At 40.8% G+C, this 20,222-nt stretch overlaps 1 protein-coding gene across 1 annotated transcript in view; it reads right to left on the reverse strand.

Annotated features, from left to right (window-relative positions):
• The window catches only part of gpr158b (G protein-coupled receptor 158b), a 64,703-nt gene that overhangs the window by 30,872 nt on the left and 13,609 nt on the right, over positions 1-20,222 (reverse strand). The window contains exons 3-4 of the mRNA XM_061083654.1: positions 4,815-4,917; positions 732-943 (exon numbers count right to left, since the gene is read on the reverse strand). Coding sequence (XP_060939637.1) covers positions 732-943; positions 4,815-4,917 — 315 coding nt within the window. The remainder of the gene's footprint in view (positions 1-731; positions 944-4,814; positions 4,918-20,222) is intronic.

The raw sequence follows: 20,222 nt of genomic DNA on the forward strand, positions 1-20,222 counted from the left end.
TAATTGAATTATCTTAAGATATATAAATAAAGATATCCTATGTAAAATGCATGCAGCACAGAGTCTTCTTTATCTAAGTTATTATCTAAGTATATATTTCTATTTCCTGTCGAGCCAGTGTCTACAGCCATCTACTGCCTCCATCTCTAATAATGTTTGGTGGATTTTGGATTCTCTATAAGGACTCGTGGAAATGTGAGCTTAGAAAAGTCCTTTTGCATTCCATTCATAAGTGGGACACATTCTGTTGAGACACTGACATTTCCAGCTACTGCTAGCTGTGCAATTCAAAGATCTCTCTGGGGGTTTGCTGCTGCGCTTCCATCAAGAGGGAGACTCTTGAGAGACAGGTTTAAAAAATAAATAAAACTGTAGTTAAACCTGAAGAATCAAAGTCTGAGGTTTTGTGACTTTTTACTTCTTGGTGCTCCAAAAAATACTGGATCCTTCAACTCGCACAATAAGACTAGATATTGGTTTCTTCTAACATGGGATATAAATATATTAGTAAAAACAAGTGGAGTTTATTTTGGGAAAGAGTGGGTTTGATGTAGAGCCCCCCAGGTTCTTTGAAATGCTCCTGTTACCAGGCTGAGGCTCGGCATAAGCTCGGATGACATCACTACACTTGGCAAGAAGCACTGCAGAGCCACAGACAAGATTGTTCTTACTACTCCTCCACTTCAATGTCCAACGCTCCCCCCCTGACAGTGAGCCCTGACCCTCCTCACCTTCTTCCTCCTGAAGTGGTAGACCACCACCATGCACGCCAGGGCCAGCACCATGCACAGACCCTGGAAGGCGGCCACAGCGAGCCGCAGAGCCCCGTCCTCCAGCACCAGGCAGGGCGTGTCATCCCGGCAGTAGGGGCAACCCTTGCGGCACGGCAGGCACTTGTTGGACACATCCGAGGTCTCATCTCTGTGAGAGCCCAGCTCCTTGCCTGAGGACGTGGGAGCACTTGATGAGGATGATGATCAGATATGTAACCGATGGTCAGATGACAGAAATCCAACTCACGACTTTGTATCTCATCACAAGGCAGAACACAGAAGTGATTTACTTTTGTGTTTTCAAGGATTGTCGCTGAAATTAATTTGTTTTTAACTGTCACACACTGACTGCTTTACAACTGCTCAGTTAATCAAACTGAAGTGGTAAAAATCATCAAACCAATAAATCCCAAAGCCTTGAGTGATAATTAAGAAAATACAGACTTTAATTAAGCAGATGAGGGAATAATGAGGGAAAGGCGGATAAATCTGTGACACTGCTCACTTTATCACTACAGTCTGTGTAGGTTTTATATCGGCATAGGACTTATTTTCCTCCAACATCACTTTAAAGTGTTTGCTTGTAGGGTGTCTGGGTGTGTTTCTTCCTACAGAAGATTTAAGCAACTAAATGGAAAGAAACAGAAAAGTCCAGTGTCTTCATTCTACACATTAACCTCGGCTATCAGTGTAGAAGGCAACATGGATTTCAGGCATCGCTGACCCTGTTGTCTTTCCTTTCATGTGTTGTTCAGCTAAATTCTGCATTTTACAATGATACAATAGATTCGTAGGAGAAGAACTGTTACTCAGGCAATCTGCAACAATTACCGTGTACACTGGACATGTGTAGATGAGCAGTCACGTAATATGCGTTTTAAGGCGTGTTTGTCTGAGCAGAACCAAAATGATTGTGTGGACAGAGATCGTTTTCGTTTGAAAGTGGCAGTTTCAAACGAAAACGGTGGTATGCTGAATAAGGAATTGGATTGCATGGATCTTGGACATGTATCTTGGACATCTGTGTAAATTGTGGCCCCTTTACTGCCCCTGATTTAGAACAATCTGAGATCCGGCACTGATTCTACAATGTGTCCAGTGTGGTTGTATTTAGAATCATTCTGGATCTAACTCTTCTATTTCCAGCACACACACACTGTGCAGCGCCTCTGGAACATATTGCTTGATAAATATCAGTCGACTTCACAGAGCATGAAAACACTGTGTTAAAGTGCCTCAGTAGAGGATTATTGCAAGAGAATACAGGACGTGTTGGGGTTAATGGGTAAATAAGTCAAATATGAATAGAGTGCTACATTTACACACATGGTTATGAATGTATCAAGCAATCAGGCTGATGTAAGAACTCACAGTGTTTTTATCTTTTTTCCAACAAAACAACTTGTGAGTCCCCCCGCACTGTCTTTTGTCTTTTTGCTCTAAATCCCTGTGAATTCAGAGGAGGAATATTATACAGATCATTGTTTATCTGGTCTGTTTATCTTCTCTAGTCATGCATTCAACTCACAATCACAGTGTGAGTTCAATTGGTGTCAGGTTGTTGTGAGCTATCTGTGTGATTATAGGTGGGTCAAAAGAGGTCTGCTACAGACAGTATCTGCCCATCTATCTATCTATCCATCTATCCATCTATCTATCTATCTATCTATCTATCTATCTATCTATCTATCTATCTATCTATCTATCTATCTATCTATCTATCTATCTATCTATCTATCTATCTATCTATCTATCTATCTATCTATCTATCTATCTATCTATCTATCTATCTATCTATCTATCTATCTATCTATCTATCTATCTATCTATCTATCTATCTATCTATCTATCTATCTATCTATCTATCTATCTATCTATCTATCTATCTATCTATCTATCTATCTATCTATCTATCTATCTATCTATCTATCTATCTATCTATCTATCAATCTATCCATCTATCCATCTATTCATCTATACATCTATCTATCTATCTATCTATCTATCTATCTATCTATCTATCTATCTATCTATCTATCTATCTATCTATCTATCTATCTATCTATCTATCTATCTATCTATCTATCTATCTATCTATCTATCTATCTATCTATCTATCTATCTATCTATCTATCTATCTATCTATCTATCTATCTATCTATCTATCTATCTATCTATCTATCTATCTATCTATCTATCTGTCTCCATCTATCTATAAGTCTGTCATTGAGACATTCAAATGAAATGTCGTGTTTCATAAGGATATGACTCCATATTTCCAAATAATCAATTTATTATTGCATGTTGTATTTTTTTTTTCTCCATCTTCTCTCCCCTTTGATATCTGTCCCTTGGCCTGTTGCTAGGGAACAATAGAAACTGTCTCCAGTCTGGTCTGTTTTTTAGGGGGGGGGATGCATGAGGAATAAGAGACTGGCTCGACTGCTACGGCGACCCAATCTGAGCTGCAGTGGTTTTTAATAATGGGGTCTGCACGGGGTTTGGAAGATGAGCCTCTTCACAGACTGAGCCATTTCACTACAGGCCTCATCACGCTGCATTACAATAAAGCTCCAGCTTAGCATATCATCCCCCCGAGGTGCAGTATTGTTGGAGTCAGGGATGAAAACAAGCACAGTTGCCTGATTATCTCCCTCATCAGGGCCAGGATTTCTGCCTGAGGACACTGGAGCGCTTTCAGTGACGGTGTCAGGACACACAGTCAAATCCAAAGCAGCAGCAGGCAGGTAACGCCATGGGTACAAGGTCAATTGACAAGGGTGAAAGGAAGAAAATCAATGGGGAAAAAAGGTCCAAAGCAAAGTTGTGTTTACAAGTGTAGATGTTGATTCAAGTTATAATTCATTAAAACCGTCTTACCTGAAGAAAAATAAGAGCTAATGGAAATATATGAGTGAGCCAGATAACATCAATCAGCTGCTCATTGAACCCGTCATCAGGCAGATCTTGTCTTTGCCAAAGTGAAAAACAAAAGTGAAGTGAATTGATTGGATGTCAACATATGTTTTCTCTTCTCCTACATAAGCTGGAATCATTAACCTGCCCCTCTATCAGGTTTACTACTCTGCCAACAGTAGTTTACCCCCTTGAAAACGAGATGCTACATCTCAAGGGCTTTTATCCTCTTATCAAATTTGAAAAAACTGTTCTAAGTTTGTATGACAGAGTTTTAGGGCCACTTTTCACATTTCATATCAGATGGGCAATAGCAGAAGATAGGGTTCTCCTTGCTGCTTTTCCACTTGAAGTTTTTTTCTCACAATATTAAGATTTCTGTTCCTAATTAAATTAACACTTTATTTTTGTAAAATTACGTAATTCTTCTCATTTGCGACTTTATTCTCCAATTTATACTTTTTTGTGGGGGGGTTGGTGTCTCAGGAGAAAGAGCGGGTAGTCCACTAATCAGAGAGTTGGTGGTCTGATACCTGTCTCAAGATTCTGAAAGCCAAATGGCCCCTGATGGCTCTGCTGGCAGTGATGAGAGCTGCACATATGTCTTGTGTGAATGACTGAATGGCAAAACTGTACTGGTAAGAACTTTTAGTGCATCATTGAGTGGATATTTTTAAAATTCAACATGGCCCTTACACTCTGTACTTTTGAATATCTAATGTGTGAATAAACCTATTCTGGTTTATTCTACCAATAAGAATGTAACCCTGGCATCTCGCACAATGTCAGCTGTGATTGACCGAAAGATAAGTGGTATAGATAATGGATGGATGGATGGATTTAACATATCTGTGATCCAGATGCCACCAGTAGCTCCCACTCGAGCTCTGGATAGAACCACAGTAGATATTTCCAAACTGAGAAATCCTGTGACAGCAGCTTTAGTTTTCCATGACCTCATAAGCCCCGGTACGCCTGCTCAAAGACATGACAAGAATTTCTAACAAAATGTGTGGCTGCACTTTTAACTGAAAAAAAAGAAGAGAATTGTGTTTGAAAGATTCAAACTTTTCATCCAAGCACTCGCTGCAAGATTTCTATGTCACACAGGGATTAGTAACCTACTTTTAAAGCCATTGAGGGCCACTCTGCGTGGGTGGTAGAATCCTCTCCTGCACTGGCACTTGTACTTGTCCAAAACGAATCCATGGCCACCGATGGGCATGCACTGGGAGACAGAAAGACAGAGACAGACAAGTGTTTGGTTATTTACCTATTTTGGTAAACTACAAGTAGATCACAGTTGCGTGGAGGCAATAGTGAGAAGCTGTGGAGAAAATGACGTGAACGTTAAACAACCGCATGGAGGAGGATGATCAACCAACTCGGTGACTCAGCCAACGCAGCTCCCTGCTTCTTCAATCCAACAGCAGGTGGGAGTGAAATTGAAAATACAGTTTTAAATATTACAGGGCACGGCGACAACAACATCAGACAGAAATAACATCAGATGGTTAGCTGTTGTTTTACACAGCAACACATTCGAAATGATTATTTAATTTAGCCAGACAACAGCAGACCAAGTGATACTATTGTAGAAAGAATCTCAGACATACATTTAGAATGGATATGATCATTTAATCGATTTTTTTATCAATATAGATTAATAAGCAACAACCTTGACAAGAGTTAATTCAGTTAAAGAAGGATGGGGAACAATTTTTCCAAGTAAGGGCCGTTTTTATTATATAAATATACCGACAAACACAAAAAATGTACTCCCCATCTTCCCCATGTCCCAAGCCACAGGAAATTATTTTCTAGTCGATAACTGATGTTATTATTAACAAAGTGCTTACTACTAGAGCAGTCCTCCATGCATCAAGGCTCAATTACAATCTCTAACCTTCTGTTAGTTTTGTCCCTTCTTCAACAGGTCCGTAAATCTTAGGTACAACGCATGCCCAAATTTAGTCAGAGGCCCTATGGGTGACGTCATTTTATCTCAAGGTTTGTGGTAAACATCTCCCCTGTGAGAGTCATTGTCTTGCAGAGGCAAGGCAGACTTTCACAATTGGCGTCTGATGTCTCTGGGTATGCCATGCTGCCTGTCCTGACTGCAAATCTTCTGTGTAATAAACATATTATACAAACAAGAACGAGGTCCGCTGAGATTCCTTCATCATCATCAACTTCAACAACAACATTGACATCTTGGCTGCATTGAATATACCATACTGACTAACATAAACATAAGAAACGTGATCAAAAGAAAATGGCGGGCACAATAGTTACAATAAAGGAACGGTGAAGTGGTCGTTGGGATTTCCCCGTTTGTGGCTCACGGCGCTATCCTGGTTCCTTATATTCCAAACAAGCAGCAGTCAATCAGCAGCAGGATCTGATGTAGTCATCCAATCACCTCACCATCCAGGCACAGACCAGTTTGCATGCGCACACACATCTACATACGTCATGCCAACATCCAGGCCACTGGAGAAGGAACATTCATCCATATGCAATATAACCGCAGTCATAACAAAGGGGCCATACCAAATTATTGAACACCTACATATTATCTCACTGGACAGAATTTAAAGTGGAGGAGCTGCTGTGATGAAAGTAAAACGTCAGACTAGTCTGACAACTTAGTATCATCATCATTACCATACATCACGCTATCCCTTCTCGTGTGAAGGCTGGAACTGCTTCTCTTTAGCGATGCCAGGTTCGTCATTGCGAGCACGTCCCCGCGGACTGAGCGTTTCTCTCGGAGTGTGGCCCACTCCACATCCACTTCTTCTTCACTTCAGAGTCCCTATGATGTGTTTTAGTGATGAAACATAACAGCAGGTTTCCTCATCCTGACCTTACAGCCAGAAGGGACCACACAGGCTGTAAGGTAGCATATGGTAGTTTGTACTATTATGTGTGTTATTTTCTTTTATCAAAAGTAAAAATTGGATGATGCCATGACATGTCTTTGCATTTCACAGCTGCTTTACAGTATTTAAGAACAGTCTCACAAGTGGTACACGGCCCAGAGGTTCCCCACCTAGAAGGTTACTATTAAAAATAGTCCTCTTAGTTATGTTCTCATTTGGAACAGAAATATGCTTCCAGACAAATGTGAATGGAGAAATGTGAACCAAAGCCCTACAGCAGTACAGATATTCTCGTCTTTCGTACCAATCAGGGAAGGCCAAAGTCAGGGGTGGGAGCTCACAGCTGTCAATCAATGAGTGAAAAAACTCTTCTCACACCGAGGCCTGAAGCAGGTTAAAGCTTCTGTAAAATGTTGCTACAGCTAAATCACAGGTGAGCGATCACCAGAGTCCTGCATCAGCTAAACATAGCAAGGATGCAGGAGAAGAAGGGTTGTCAAAGTAACATGTAGATTATTAGATTTTTTATGATTTTCTTTATTAAGACACATTTGTGTTTCACAGGGGCGTCGTTAGGCCTGTTTTAGGGGGGCTTCAGCCCCCCTAAAATGTTCTTCAGCCCCCCCAAATAATTATTGGGATTTTTTTTAAAATTTTTAAATTTTTTTTTTTTTTTTAAATTTTACTATTGTTTTACACGTTATTTATAACTCTAACATGCTACATATGTGAGTGCGTTTCTGGTTTGTATGTTTTCTCCCCCTTCAAATTACAATCCAATAGCCTCTCATCATACTTAACAATAAAAGACCGGGCACTAGGACCTTGGGGAGTCTGCATCGCTGCTGCGCTGGCTTTCTCACTCTGCCAAGTAACGTCTCTCATCAAGACAGCAGGATTACAGCCAAGGAGTTTAGCTCATAGTAAATGATGCACGGAGTGAAATTGTAGGTACAGGTTGTTACAGAATGTGGCTATCTGTAGTTGTTAACGATTGTTACCTGCTTAAATTTAGGTTTACTTGAGGCAAATGAAAGGGAATATTGTAATGAGCTATGTTAACACTAAACTAGCTAGCGTCGGCTGCACTGGCTGCGGAAAACAATGGGGCAGAAAAGGCTTCACAGTCTTGCAGCCATGTCAATAGAAAGTGACATACTAGGTGGACTGAGTCACAACAGACTGATAGACCGATTTGCCACACTTAAAAACAGAAGGCATTCTTTGACGCTTCCTCCCACTAAATATAGTCATTAATCTGTGCTTCCAAAGTATGACTATGGCCATGGAAACATGATTACATTTACTAAAATGTCCTGAGCATTGGATTCTATTTTTGAAATAATTTGAATGTATTTTTGTGTATTGTGTATCTTATTCCCTTCTGCTCATAATACAACAAATAAACAACTCAGAAGTTGACACTGGCAGGTCCATTCTCCATCCATTGTGTGTGGTCCCTTTAAGAATTAGGATTTGGGAGGGACGCGGATATGAAAACTAGTATATCTTTTTTTCCTTTACAAGCAGGAAAATTATTTCTCTCTATTTGAGAAAAGTTCATATTTGTGTTGTCAAATTTCACAATGACCCTGAAATTCTGTCTCTTCTGTTATCTTATATTAAATGACTGCAAGCAAAGATACAGAGAAAAATCACAGTCTTTCTGATTGAACCAATCTATGAACTGTCTGAAACAATGGATATCCGCAGCCCCAAATGAGCCCAAAAACAGGCCTAACGTCCATTCAGCATCCTTAGGGGCTAAGCCCCCCCTTTCTTTCAATCCTAGAAACGCCCCTGCTGTTTCAGGTGAAGGGGTAGGTGGAAGGAGAGGAGGAAGAGCTGACTGAAATATTGTGGCTTAAAGTATGTTTTTAAGCAAATGTGACAAAGTCAATGGTTCCCAGTTATAAATTTGAAAGATTTGTTTTTTATTATAGTAAATAAAATATCTCAACAGTTCATCTTACACAGAAAAAAAAAACAGTTGGACCAATAGGAAATAATTACTTCAATTGGTGAGACGAATTGATTAAGTTTGTTAAATTCAAAGTTATCTGATGTGATCACAATTCAAAATTTAATTTGGGAAAACTTAATTAAATTGAGTGTCACGCTTTAAAAGTTATTGAAGTTTATTTTGACTGTTAAGGCTTCAAAATAACCAATTCATCATGGAAAAATTATTTTGTTTAATAAATAAAGAATACATTTATTGGGTAGCAGTAATAAAGATAGCAAAAAATGTCCTTCAAAAATACAACTCAATTAGAATAGAATAGCAATTTGAATGATATTAACATTGGAGTTTCCATATATTTGTATTTTGAAGGAACTCACTTATTCATGGCACCTCACACTGGGATTAGTACAGCTAATTAATAGAGAACCAGTATAACATGTATAATTCAAAAGACACATAGGCTGCACTGTGCTCTTCATCTTTTACTGAATCAAAATATTATCCATGGTCCCAGCAGTTAAAACAGATCACAAACTGAATAAAACACAGTTCCTATGTGTTTTCCCGGCCGTCTGATGATTACACGCCTTCTCAGTGCCACTGCAGTGTTTGGTCTCAGTTAATGAACTTGTTTCTATCATGTTATTGAGCCTCCTATACGCTGTCTACATGCTCCTCTGCAGCGTGAGGCAGCAGACGCCCCAGTTATAACAAGCCTGGTGTCGGGGGAAATCACAGGGCTTTGCCAAGTAACAGGGAAACTAATTAATATCTAAATTAAGAATTAAGGGTTGTTTGCAGAATTTAAGTGCGTCTGAATAAATCCAGCCCGCATCTATAACTGTGGAAGCGACGTGGGCTTACAGACCATCTGGAGTGAAAACACACTGAATGACACACACACAGGCGCCCGTATGGACACACTCATGTGAACAGAAAATAGACTAAAATACAGCTGTAATAAATTTGACATGAATGCATAAATAGTGCATTATATTGCATGCTTACAGTAAAAACATTATATATCCTCTGGGACGGCTGCTGAGGAGAACATCACAGCCATATTTATTCTTCATGAATCAGTGATTTCTGATATTTTGAATAAAATTAATCAGAATACAATCCATGTTTTGGAAACCAGCCCATATTCATCGAAAGATTCTTGTTTTGCTTCCTATTAAGAGTTCATTGAGAAAAGCCGATACGACTCTCATGACTGTGTTTGGCAAAAGAGCAAGGTGATAGCTTAGCTTGGCACAAAGAGCAGCAACGTGGAAACAGATTAGTGAAGCCAAATAATCTTGATAGCCCCCTGGTGGCTGGTAGCTGACTTGGACACATCAACAAAAAAAATCTCCATGATGGCTTATGTCATTTTAATAAGTTCTTATCACATTGATGTATGTTCAAGTGTTCATGCTTCTGATAAATTGGGTTTAATTAGTAATTGATGATATTGACTTGAATTTGAGACTGAAATTGAGCGCTTATATTATAGGTTATTTAGATTACGCAACATGAACAGGATGGATTACCAAAAACATGGTGAAAGGATACAGTTTTGGTGAGGAAAGAACCCCTGCACATAAATGAGTGGATTTAGGATTTTTTTTTCACTTTCTCTACTTTGTTTCCCACCGAACTCGTTCAATCAATGGCAGTTGCGGGGGTGCATACGCACATTCACAAATGACGCTCTGACGCACAACAGATTCTAAATAACAGGTTCACTGACTACAGAGTGAAAGACAAGTTCTCGCATGAGAGAGAGAAATGTCTTCCACGCCAAGCATGACTACGTCTAAAACAATGAGGTCTAACTGCTGGGATGGCAAAAAATGTACGGATGGTAGCACGAGCAAGCACACTGCTGCAATGTAAAGGAGCAGAACGCCAAGTTAGAGATCCCTTGTGTTATTATGAGAAGTGTAAAATATGTTTTGTGTTCACAGTAGAATATAGCAGACCGCCACAAACTAGGTAATTAATGGGAAACACTTCTTTGACATGGGGACCTATAGTTAGAGCTATGTGCTCTCAGAGTGACCTCCTACTTTTGTATATAAGTGGAGATGTGTCATGGATCTTTATATATAGTCCATGGTTCAAGACTAACTGCACTGCTGATCCTCTGTCAAACAAACATGTCTTGTTAATTTTACATTTCTTTTTGTGGAGGGATTATAACAGTGAAATACAGTGTTTTAATTACTAAGCTCTCTTATGTTTGCGTAAAGGTAAACTAGAACCAGTAGGTAATTAACTTAACCGAGTCCCAGATTTTAATTAAAATTAATGGTTTGTATTACCCTTTGTCCTACCACAGCGCTGCACTGATGGGCAGTGGGTGAAAATGTTGAATTGTTGGTTTTGGAAAGTGCTACAATTCTAAACTGGAATGGAGTGGAGGCTTAACGGCATTGTCAAAGTATTCCTTTAAATGTAGAATGAGATTGCTTTTTATAAATGGTTTTACTTGCTGCAATGGAAAAAAACGTATGCAATCTCATCTTGACCACGAAATGACCTCGCCTCATTGTGTCTGTCTGATCTCCGCTTCTGCCATATGAAGGTTTTATTTTGCAATTAATTTGCTGCAGAGCAGGCTTAGATATGAACTTTATTCCAGCTTAAAGCAGATAATGATTGTGAACAAGAAGCATATAAATCCAATAAACAGTAAAATATTACTGAGTCAGATATGGGTCCTCTCCTGTCATTTTGGATAGTTATTCTCTTTCTGTCTTAATATCTTCTTCTAAATTGGCAGAATAGCGGAAGCTACAGCTGCCGAGTTCTGCACAGAGTTGATTTTCAAAGCTGACAAACGGCCCCGTAATCTCTTGACTGAGAAGCAGCAGCCGGAGGGGTGGGCTGCCGAGGGTAGAAATGTCTTCACTGAAGTGCAAATGGCTGAAAGAATAAACAGATACACTAAATAATTACCTCAGTTTTGCACCAGTAAAAAAAGGAGCAGGACTGGGAGTTATTAAAACATGCTTCCACTTTTCGGGAAAAGAGAATGTGAGCATAAGACCTTTGAGACTTCATGTCTTTTTCCTTTATGAGGAATTGATTGACTGAGGTTTGCAGGTACTACTCTGAAATGTGATCTGTGTCAGGTGGGGATCCTTAAATCTATTTTGGGTTTACCCATGAAAGAAAATCAACAACCAAAGACCAGGATCAACAATACAAGCATCAGCTGAATCCAATGATAATGGCCTTTACCTGAATAAATATCATCAGTGACCTTCAGGATTTTTTGTCCCTAATAAGGTTTTACATTGAGCAACACTGGACAGTCTTTTTGCAAGAAATTTATTCTGTGAACCATAAAGAACCCCAGAGAGAGAGGCTTTGAGGGATTTGGTTCATTTGCATGACTACTACAGGACCTGAAACAAACCACACTGGCCAGCAGCTACATCTGATCAAATGAGATTCCATCATTTCTTACTTTATTATTTTTATCCCATGAATTCCAGATAAATCTTTAAAAAGGATGTTAGTCAGTAAAACAAGATTAACACCTCGTTTCCACACAGTTTTGTGCCACGTAAAGGCCGATTTATACTCGGCTTTTTACGGACGGACACGCACGCGAGCGACGCGACACGCCCCTCGCGTACTTGCGGGGGGCGTGTTGCGGCTTAAGTGCGTCCGTCAATTTTTCTGACTATACGACAAAGCGACGCGAGCCTCACGCGGCCCGCAAGGCTTGTGATTGGTCTGCTTACTACATCCCGTCCGGAGTCGCATTTCCGGTTTCAAACCCGGAAACTGCGGAAGCCACGGAAGATTTAGAAGAACGAATATGGACCAAATAGAAGAGCACTTGGCAGAAAAGATCCGAAACCATGTCCACTAGTATAACCCGTCACTAACCGGCGGATTTGTCCGCCAGAAAAAGGCTCTGAGGAGCCGCTGTGGCGATGTCAATAAACGTGTGCCACACACGAAGAAGAGCCGACTTCAACAACAAACATTACTCCGCCTAGTGGTCTGGCGGTGAATTGCGTTGCAATACTCGCAACTCTGGGGGAACTATAAACCAAAACGAGTCCGTAGAAGCTGCGTGCGTGCGTGCGTGCGTGCGTGCGTGCGTGCGTGCGTGCGTGCGTGCGTGCGTGCGTGCGTGCGTGCGTGCGTGCGTGCGTGCGTAAAAAACGACTATAAATCGGCCTTAAGTGTCATTCATTTTATCACCGTTTTTTTCACCACCCAGTTCCACGACTACAAATCTGTGAATGTGTCTCATTAGTTGTGTCTCGATCTGTTCATACCTGTGAAATGAAAGTCAACGAAACACAGAGGCACTGGTTTGAACTAAATCTTCCTCTTTTTAATTTTTTACTTCTTTGTAAAACAAAAAGGAACTTGGGGCTTGGCCAGAATGTATTTGTCTCTACTGGAGGAGCAGGTGGCGAGCAGAGAACTCAGCCTCCCTCGGGCCTCCCGTTACAGTTAGAGTCCAACTTTGAAACTTTCAACAACCACTGAGAAGATGAGGGATCGGATGGGAAGGGAAGGGATGGATGGATGAAGGGATGGATGGATGGATGAATGGACTGGCAGATAATAGCGACCAAATATTGCAACTAAAAAACCACCAGACCACAACCAATCAGCTGCAGCATTTGTTATGAACTTCTTTTTTGCTTACTCTAAAAAGGAGCAGAGACTCATTATGATAAGACAAGGAGAAAACATGATGCTTATTTTTTGGACTCCGTGAATCTAAATTGTTGTCTCTATTAAAGCTGCCTTGTGTTATCACACCCACAAGCACTTACTTTGTTCCCCAGGGCGTTTCAAAGCACCACAAAGAAGTGAGTAGAATAAACACCTGAGTGTGTTGCTTTGAATATTTAAGGGGAGATATCGTTTTTTGGAGAGGGGAAAGAAAATATAACACCTTTCACAAATAAAGCAGTTTTTTCCACTGGTGTAAACACAAACAGCCACCTACATCTCGCTTTGTTTCTGCAATGGAAATAGAAACAATTGGCATTCACTCACAGGTAAAATGACTCTGCAGTAGACACATGATTTTAATTGGCTCCAATTAGCATTGATGACAACAGAGCACCCAGATGAATGCATTCATTTCTTCTTCTCTTATTCAGCAGTCTGGATGCTGCCTCTGCACCTTTGCGTATGTAACGTTATGACACGCACTGAACTTCTGGCGTTGGCTCGTAAATAGCCATTGTACGTTTTGTGCGCCTAATGTTACATCTTGGGAACAATAGGCAACAGCAACAGAAGATGTCTCTGTATCATGCAAGCTGTTACACTGGGAAAGACAGCAAGGTAGGAGACCTCTTTCGTTGTCGGTGCGTTCCTGACATCGAACATGGGGGGGAAAAAAACGGAAACGGGCAAACTCCTTAAAGTGCAGATGGAAAAGGAGTCAATCACGTTTTTACATGTTTACCCACGTTTACAAAACCCACCAATACCGGCTTATTTTGATGTTTTTTTTACAACCTAGGTACATCAACTAAGCTCACACATCTCTCTGACCAAGGTCAAGTGCAGATTGCAGGAAACATGTATGTCACACAGGAGATCGACATGAGCCATCAAAACTGGATTAATATGTCCCCCAGCACCTCTGAACTACCTTAGCAACTCTGCTCCATATGTCATCAATCACCACCGCTGCTTTTTACAACAACACTCACGAGGCATGGCCCCATGAAAGAAATATGAAACGGCCGTTTGACTTGTCTCCGTTTGATGGATCACCTTCATCACACCGCAGACTGAAAGTGAGAACATATTTTATAATTGCACCTTGCTCTGAATGCCGACTGGGGACATTTAATTCCACTTGGCTAACAGGGTTCAAGGTTGCCTTGTCAATCATGGATAGTCTTATCTTTAAAGAAGGGCACCCTGGGGAGGGGGTGTTTTATTACAGAGCTGAGACCTGATCCTTGCATATATTTTAGATGGCCTGGAATATGAAACAACTCTGTTGATCATTTTGTGTTGAATAACTGGTTACAGCAGTGCTCTTATGATATTAACATAATTATAATTTTACAACTTGAGTAGAAGAAGAAACATCAATCTGAACAATTGTAATTTGTATCCCTTTAGCCTTAAAAACATTTTGTTTAGTCTTACCCCATAGCTGATCACTATATGTGTCGTAGTAAAGTTTGCTACCATTCCAGCATAATTTTTCTAGCGATAATTGAAACCTAGGTGAGAACTACATTTGCTGGATTTATGGCAGTACAAAATATGAGTCTCAAGGTCGACAAACTGTGTTTCAATCTAACATTACATCAGATTTGTGTCTCCATCTCCTCTCACCATGAATGAAGCCAAAATATTCTGGATACAAACCCTGCCATCTTGCGCCAAGGATTTGGGGAGTCTGGGTAGTGTTCATGGATGAAGCAGCAGCATCGAGGTCCTGCCAATCACCGGTCACTCTCAGCTGTCAACATTATTATAGCATTGAATAAGCAACTTATAACTAAATCTAATTGCTAACTCAAACCAATATTACTAGGAAATTGAAAATGTATAACTGCCTCACATGTCAGAATTTGAGAAAATGTTTGGTCCATGTCTCATCAACTAACATAGAGGAGCTGGACTGCGTGTGCAACAGGTGCTCAAATGTTAATAATGCGGGGGGGAAATGGATTAAAGCAGATTATTTTTTGATTGAGGAGGAGAAAAGCCATTAAAAGGAGATTTGGGGTTGATGGATACTGCAACAGAGGAAACAGTATATGGTAAATTTGTGTGTATTTGCCACGATTGTCAGCCTTTAACTCAACACTTTTTTCATTCACAAATTGACATTGTCTTAAGCTTCAACTGCCTGAACTGACATGACTTAAGGAAGTGTATCAGATATTCACACTCAGACTAACAGCAGGAGTACCACCTGGGACCAGACATTGATGTGTAAAATCTGTGAAGCATCCCTTTAAACTTCACAAATCCCAGTAAAACAACACAGCAAGGCAATTAAACCTAAACTGTTCATCTGCCCAGCGTTCACACAATCACAGCACAACCTCCAGCAGAAAACCAGGTAACAATATCACATAACGCCATCACACAGTACTTCACAAACACATGAAAACAATTTCTCCACAGAAATGCCTTCAACCTAAAATCGAATTATCTGTAACTTTCAAATGGAGGCCCCTCATGTTTGGACTGCAGCCTGTGGTACCTGTTTTCCCACCGTGTAATTTGATGAAAAGCTGGGAACACGACACAGAGATAGGAGTTGGCAAAGAGAGGAAAAGAGGCAGAGACAGAGAGAGAGCACTCTGCATCCCTCAGAGATCTATAAATACACTGAAAGCATTAAACCTCTAAAAGCATTACAATCACTCGGTCTCTTGGGTGGGGAATCTGCCTGCTGCTGTTTCACAAGACAACCAGCCGCTAACAGTAGATGTCTGCGGAGTCGATACCTGGGACTTGAGCCTATTTGGAATTTCACCATCAATTTGTGAGGCAAAAAGCGGAGAGGTATAGCCGGTCATCGATTGGGGAACTGCCGCGGGAACAGTGACGTGACCAGAGAGGGTGTCACCACTAGGGGCGGAGCTGAGTGCTGCCGTTAGTCCCCGTGCATCTTTAAAGGACTTTAGCGTAAGGAACAGAGGTGATTAAATTGTAGAGTCGGAAATTCATACCTAATAATTTTACCATTGGGATTGGCTGTGCAGCCTCAGGAAATGTGTCAAAAGTGAAATGAAAGTCTCACTTGGCATTTTAAAACTGGAACCCCTCAGTTTGCCCACACAGACATCTGGGTGGGTGGGCCGCAGCTCCCTACGTGGACTCACGGGAGGCCTCCCTCAATTAAGATCCAACTGCCGCTGCCGACTTGACAGGCTCTTACATTTTGCCGTGGCAGCTACTGAGCTGCAGGCAACAGATTAGAGAGTGAATGGTGTTTCTCTGTGGAGGATGAGTCCTCCCAGACGACTGTCCCTCTCCTGTGTCACTACTCATCCCTCCCTCCCTCTCTTCCTCCCTCCCTCCCTCCCAAGCTCGTCCTCCTCTCCATCGTATACGCATCCGTGTCCTTCCACTCTCCTTCCACTCTACATGCTATCATGCATGTTTCATGAGCCTAATTACAGCTCAAAGAAATATGCTGGACTTGCCAGAATATACTGCAGAGGAATGCTACCTACAGTTTTCTTTACAAATATCGCTTTTCTTGGTAATATGTGCAGTAGTATGTGAATCACAGTGTAAAGCACTTTCCAGAAAGCAGACTTTATAGGGACCCTATTCATATGAGATATTTAAAGATTTGTGTTGCCATTTAGTAGTAACTCATAACTCTGGGTCTTGCATGAGACAAGTTTAATAAAGTTGTCAAAATCAAAACTATGTTTTAGTTCTTGGTCCGATTCAAGCTCCAAAACGACATTAATACGCCCCTGATCAAAGATCAACACCAAAATTGAATGGCTTCTTTCCTGACCCACATCGCATCCTTCCACCAAGTTTTATGGTAATCCGTCGGGTAGTGTTTGTGTAATCCTGCTGACTCCTAACACAGACGAAAACATTACCTCCTTGACGGAGATAATAAATGGTGTTAACAGCCTTATCAACGAGGACAGTGAGACACAGAGGAACAGAGGGACGATTTGGGGGAAGCTAAGAGTGTGTGTTCTGCACTCTGCAACATTTGGAAGTCTCAGCAGTACAGCTTTAAACTAAGATCCATCTACAGCCACGTCAAGTCTGTCCTGTTGTGTGGTTAATCCTGACAGGAAACCAAAGCTGATATGAACAGGACTGAGGCATCCGACAACGGATCCATGCATCGTCCGGCCATAAGGAGACCAACTCATTGAAATTACACATAAAAAACTAAGATAATAACATCATCAGCAATAAAAGGGGGTGGGGGGATAGATCACATCCTAAAGGTTGCAATGACATGGATTTCTCAAAGTAAAAGAAAACATGGAATGCGAATTACCGCAAAACAATATATTAGCTTAGTTGCGTTGAACGGGCCCATTAGGAGATAAACCTTGGAGTTACAGCGTCGGCTTTGATGTTATGGTCAGGCTATTGGACATGCCTGTGAATTCATGTTCTGTTATCTTCCTCCCTGCAAAGAAAGGTGATTATAGAGATGAATATACAGAAAGCCTCCCGGCAAAAAAGCTTGTTTCATTTAAGTGACACTTTATTTACCTTGATTTGAACTTGGTGTGACACGTGGGTTCCAATACAAACAGTAATGGTTCCTTTGATGTAAAAAAAAGAAAACACATGTACTCAAACACACATATGCATCGCCAACTGGTGTGCAGATGCTCTGAGTCTTAAGGCACTTCAGCCCGGCGCTCGCTGTAGAACTTCAAATTCCCCTGAGGAGAGATAGAGAGCCTCTGGCAGAACAAAACAGAAACTGGAGAGTGAAACTGAAGAAGACAGGTTATTTTCTGTCTCCGCTGCTCCTCAAGTCACCTTTTTTACCTGCTCAAGATAAGACAGCTATACCCAATCTAGTGAGTTTCTGCTTTCCAGACAAATTCGGTTTGACACAGAAAGTCCAGAAACCATGATATTCCTTCTGGTCAGACTGTGAGCACTCTACATAGTGTCTTATTCAGCTGGGAATTTGACTATTTCTACTGAATTTAGACGTTTGAAGCCTAAATCCTCTTCTTCCACCACAATGTGCCAGAGACGATAAGGACAACAAAAGACACAGTAAAGAAATATATATTTACATTTGTCCCTTTTCCCCCCACACAGCGATTTTTCCTGCAGCAGACCAGAGGCGGGCAATGTGTGTCCAGGTAATTAATTTTTCAGAGGAGAGGAACTGTAAAATAGCTGCCACGCTGCAGGCAGAAATAAGGACATTGCTGCCTTTCCTGAGTCAGACGGTGCTGTCCGTGTCTTCGTAAAGGTGAATCTAAAAATCACCTGCAACGAGCACAAGCGTGGACACCAATTTGTGCAGTGAGAGATGCTGCTGCAGAAAAGAAAGCAGCAGAAGAAGGTGACAAGTTTTTCTCATTAATGACTTGGCCACTTCATATGATGATTTAATGTGTTGGCAGAAAACAGGGTATGACACGTTGACAGATGGTGGGATCATTTCTGGATTGTCTTTCCTCTGAGGTGATAGGGATAGTTACCTGAAAAATAAAAAATTCACTCATTATCTACTCACCACTGTGCCGATGGAGGGGGGGGGGTACAGTGTATGAGTCCACAAAACACTTTTGGAGTTTCAGGGGTAAACAGTGTTGCAGCCAAATCCAATACAATTGAAGTAAATGGAGACCACTTCTTCAGATGTAAAGAACAACTGAAAAAAAGCTAAAATGCCTCCATACTGCTCCTGTTGTGTCCGTAAACTCTGACATTCATATTCGACTCAAAACATCGTAATTTACACTGTGTTTTTAGTCTGTTGTCCTTCGTCTAGTTACTGCTGCAGTAACTGTAGCTATTGTGAGCTCTCACCATCATGATACCTGAGTTCTGGCCAAACTCACAAGTTCTCCTGAGAACTGCAGCGGTAGATAATGAGTGAATTTTCCTTTTTGGTTGCGCTATCCCTTTAATTGTCTCCCAAAAATATTACCAGAAGGTAAGAAAATATATTTGGGAGGGTGTGAATAGCCATGGTAACAGAGAGTGTGGAAAAGAGCCGGATAAAAGAGAAGAGGATGTGTGGCTGATTGAGGAGAGGGAGCGAGAGGAGAGACAGAGGGGGTAACCCTACTTGGCTGTCACAGCAGTTTACACTCATTAGCCGAGCTGTGCCTTTGAAGCCCTTTATCTCCAGCGGCACGTTTCAAAGGACGGAGAAAAAACACACATGCATACATGCATATGCAAACATACCTCACATTCGCATTACTGTCTACTTACATTTGATAAAGCACAAACATAGAGAAAATAGTAAATCCTACTTAGATGCATCTACTAACAAATCACCCACACTAATCACTCTCAAATCCTTGTCTAATTATATAAGCACTGGCTCCTTATGTAAGATACTTTCCCTACGACTGAGTATCCATAATGCATGAAGTCTTGTATTTGGTTCATGGTGACACATTCCGCCTTCCTCCACAGCCTTGCTGTTTCTGGGCAGAGCAGAAGAAAGAAAAAGACGAGGAAGAAGCAGAAGAAGAGAGAGCAAGAAGAAGCTCTATCTGAGCAGAACAATGCTCAACTGTCAACAGCAAAATTCAACCCACAGCTTATAAATAAAGAGCTACATAAGAGTTTTGTCCTCACTAAAACCAGCTAACTTGTCCAATTTTTTTTACAGTGCACTTAAAGGTTCTATGGTAAAGTGTGAAGCAGTTTATATGAAATAACTACTTTTTTTTGCCCATGCATGTCAACAGATTGTAGCACAACTTAAAAATGAGACCACTCCCAACTTTCTCAGTTGCATGAAGATTCATTTCCATTTTTGGACCAATTTTTGAAAATCCAATAATGTAGATTTTTGCTACAAGTCTTAATGCAGCAGCTGACATTTCTGAGCTCTCACTAAAATCAAGACAAACAGCGATTACTAAAGCTGGGTAATTAATGCTAACAAATCGTTTAAATGAACTCACCAAGATTAGATTAGTTCAACATCACCCGCCAATATTATGCAAGCTAACAAGCTGAGAATTATGTTGT

The sequence above is a fragment of the Limanda limanda genome, chromosome 13 (genome assembly GCF_963576545.1).
Source record: "Limanda limanda chromosome 13, fLimLim1.1, whole genome shotgun sequence".
Taxonomy (NCBI): Eukaryota; Metazoa; Chordata; class Actinopteri; order Pleuronectiformes; family Pleuronectidae; genus Limanda; species Limanda limanda.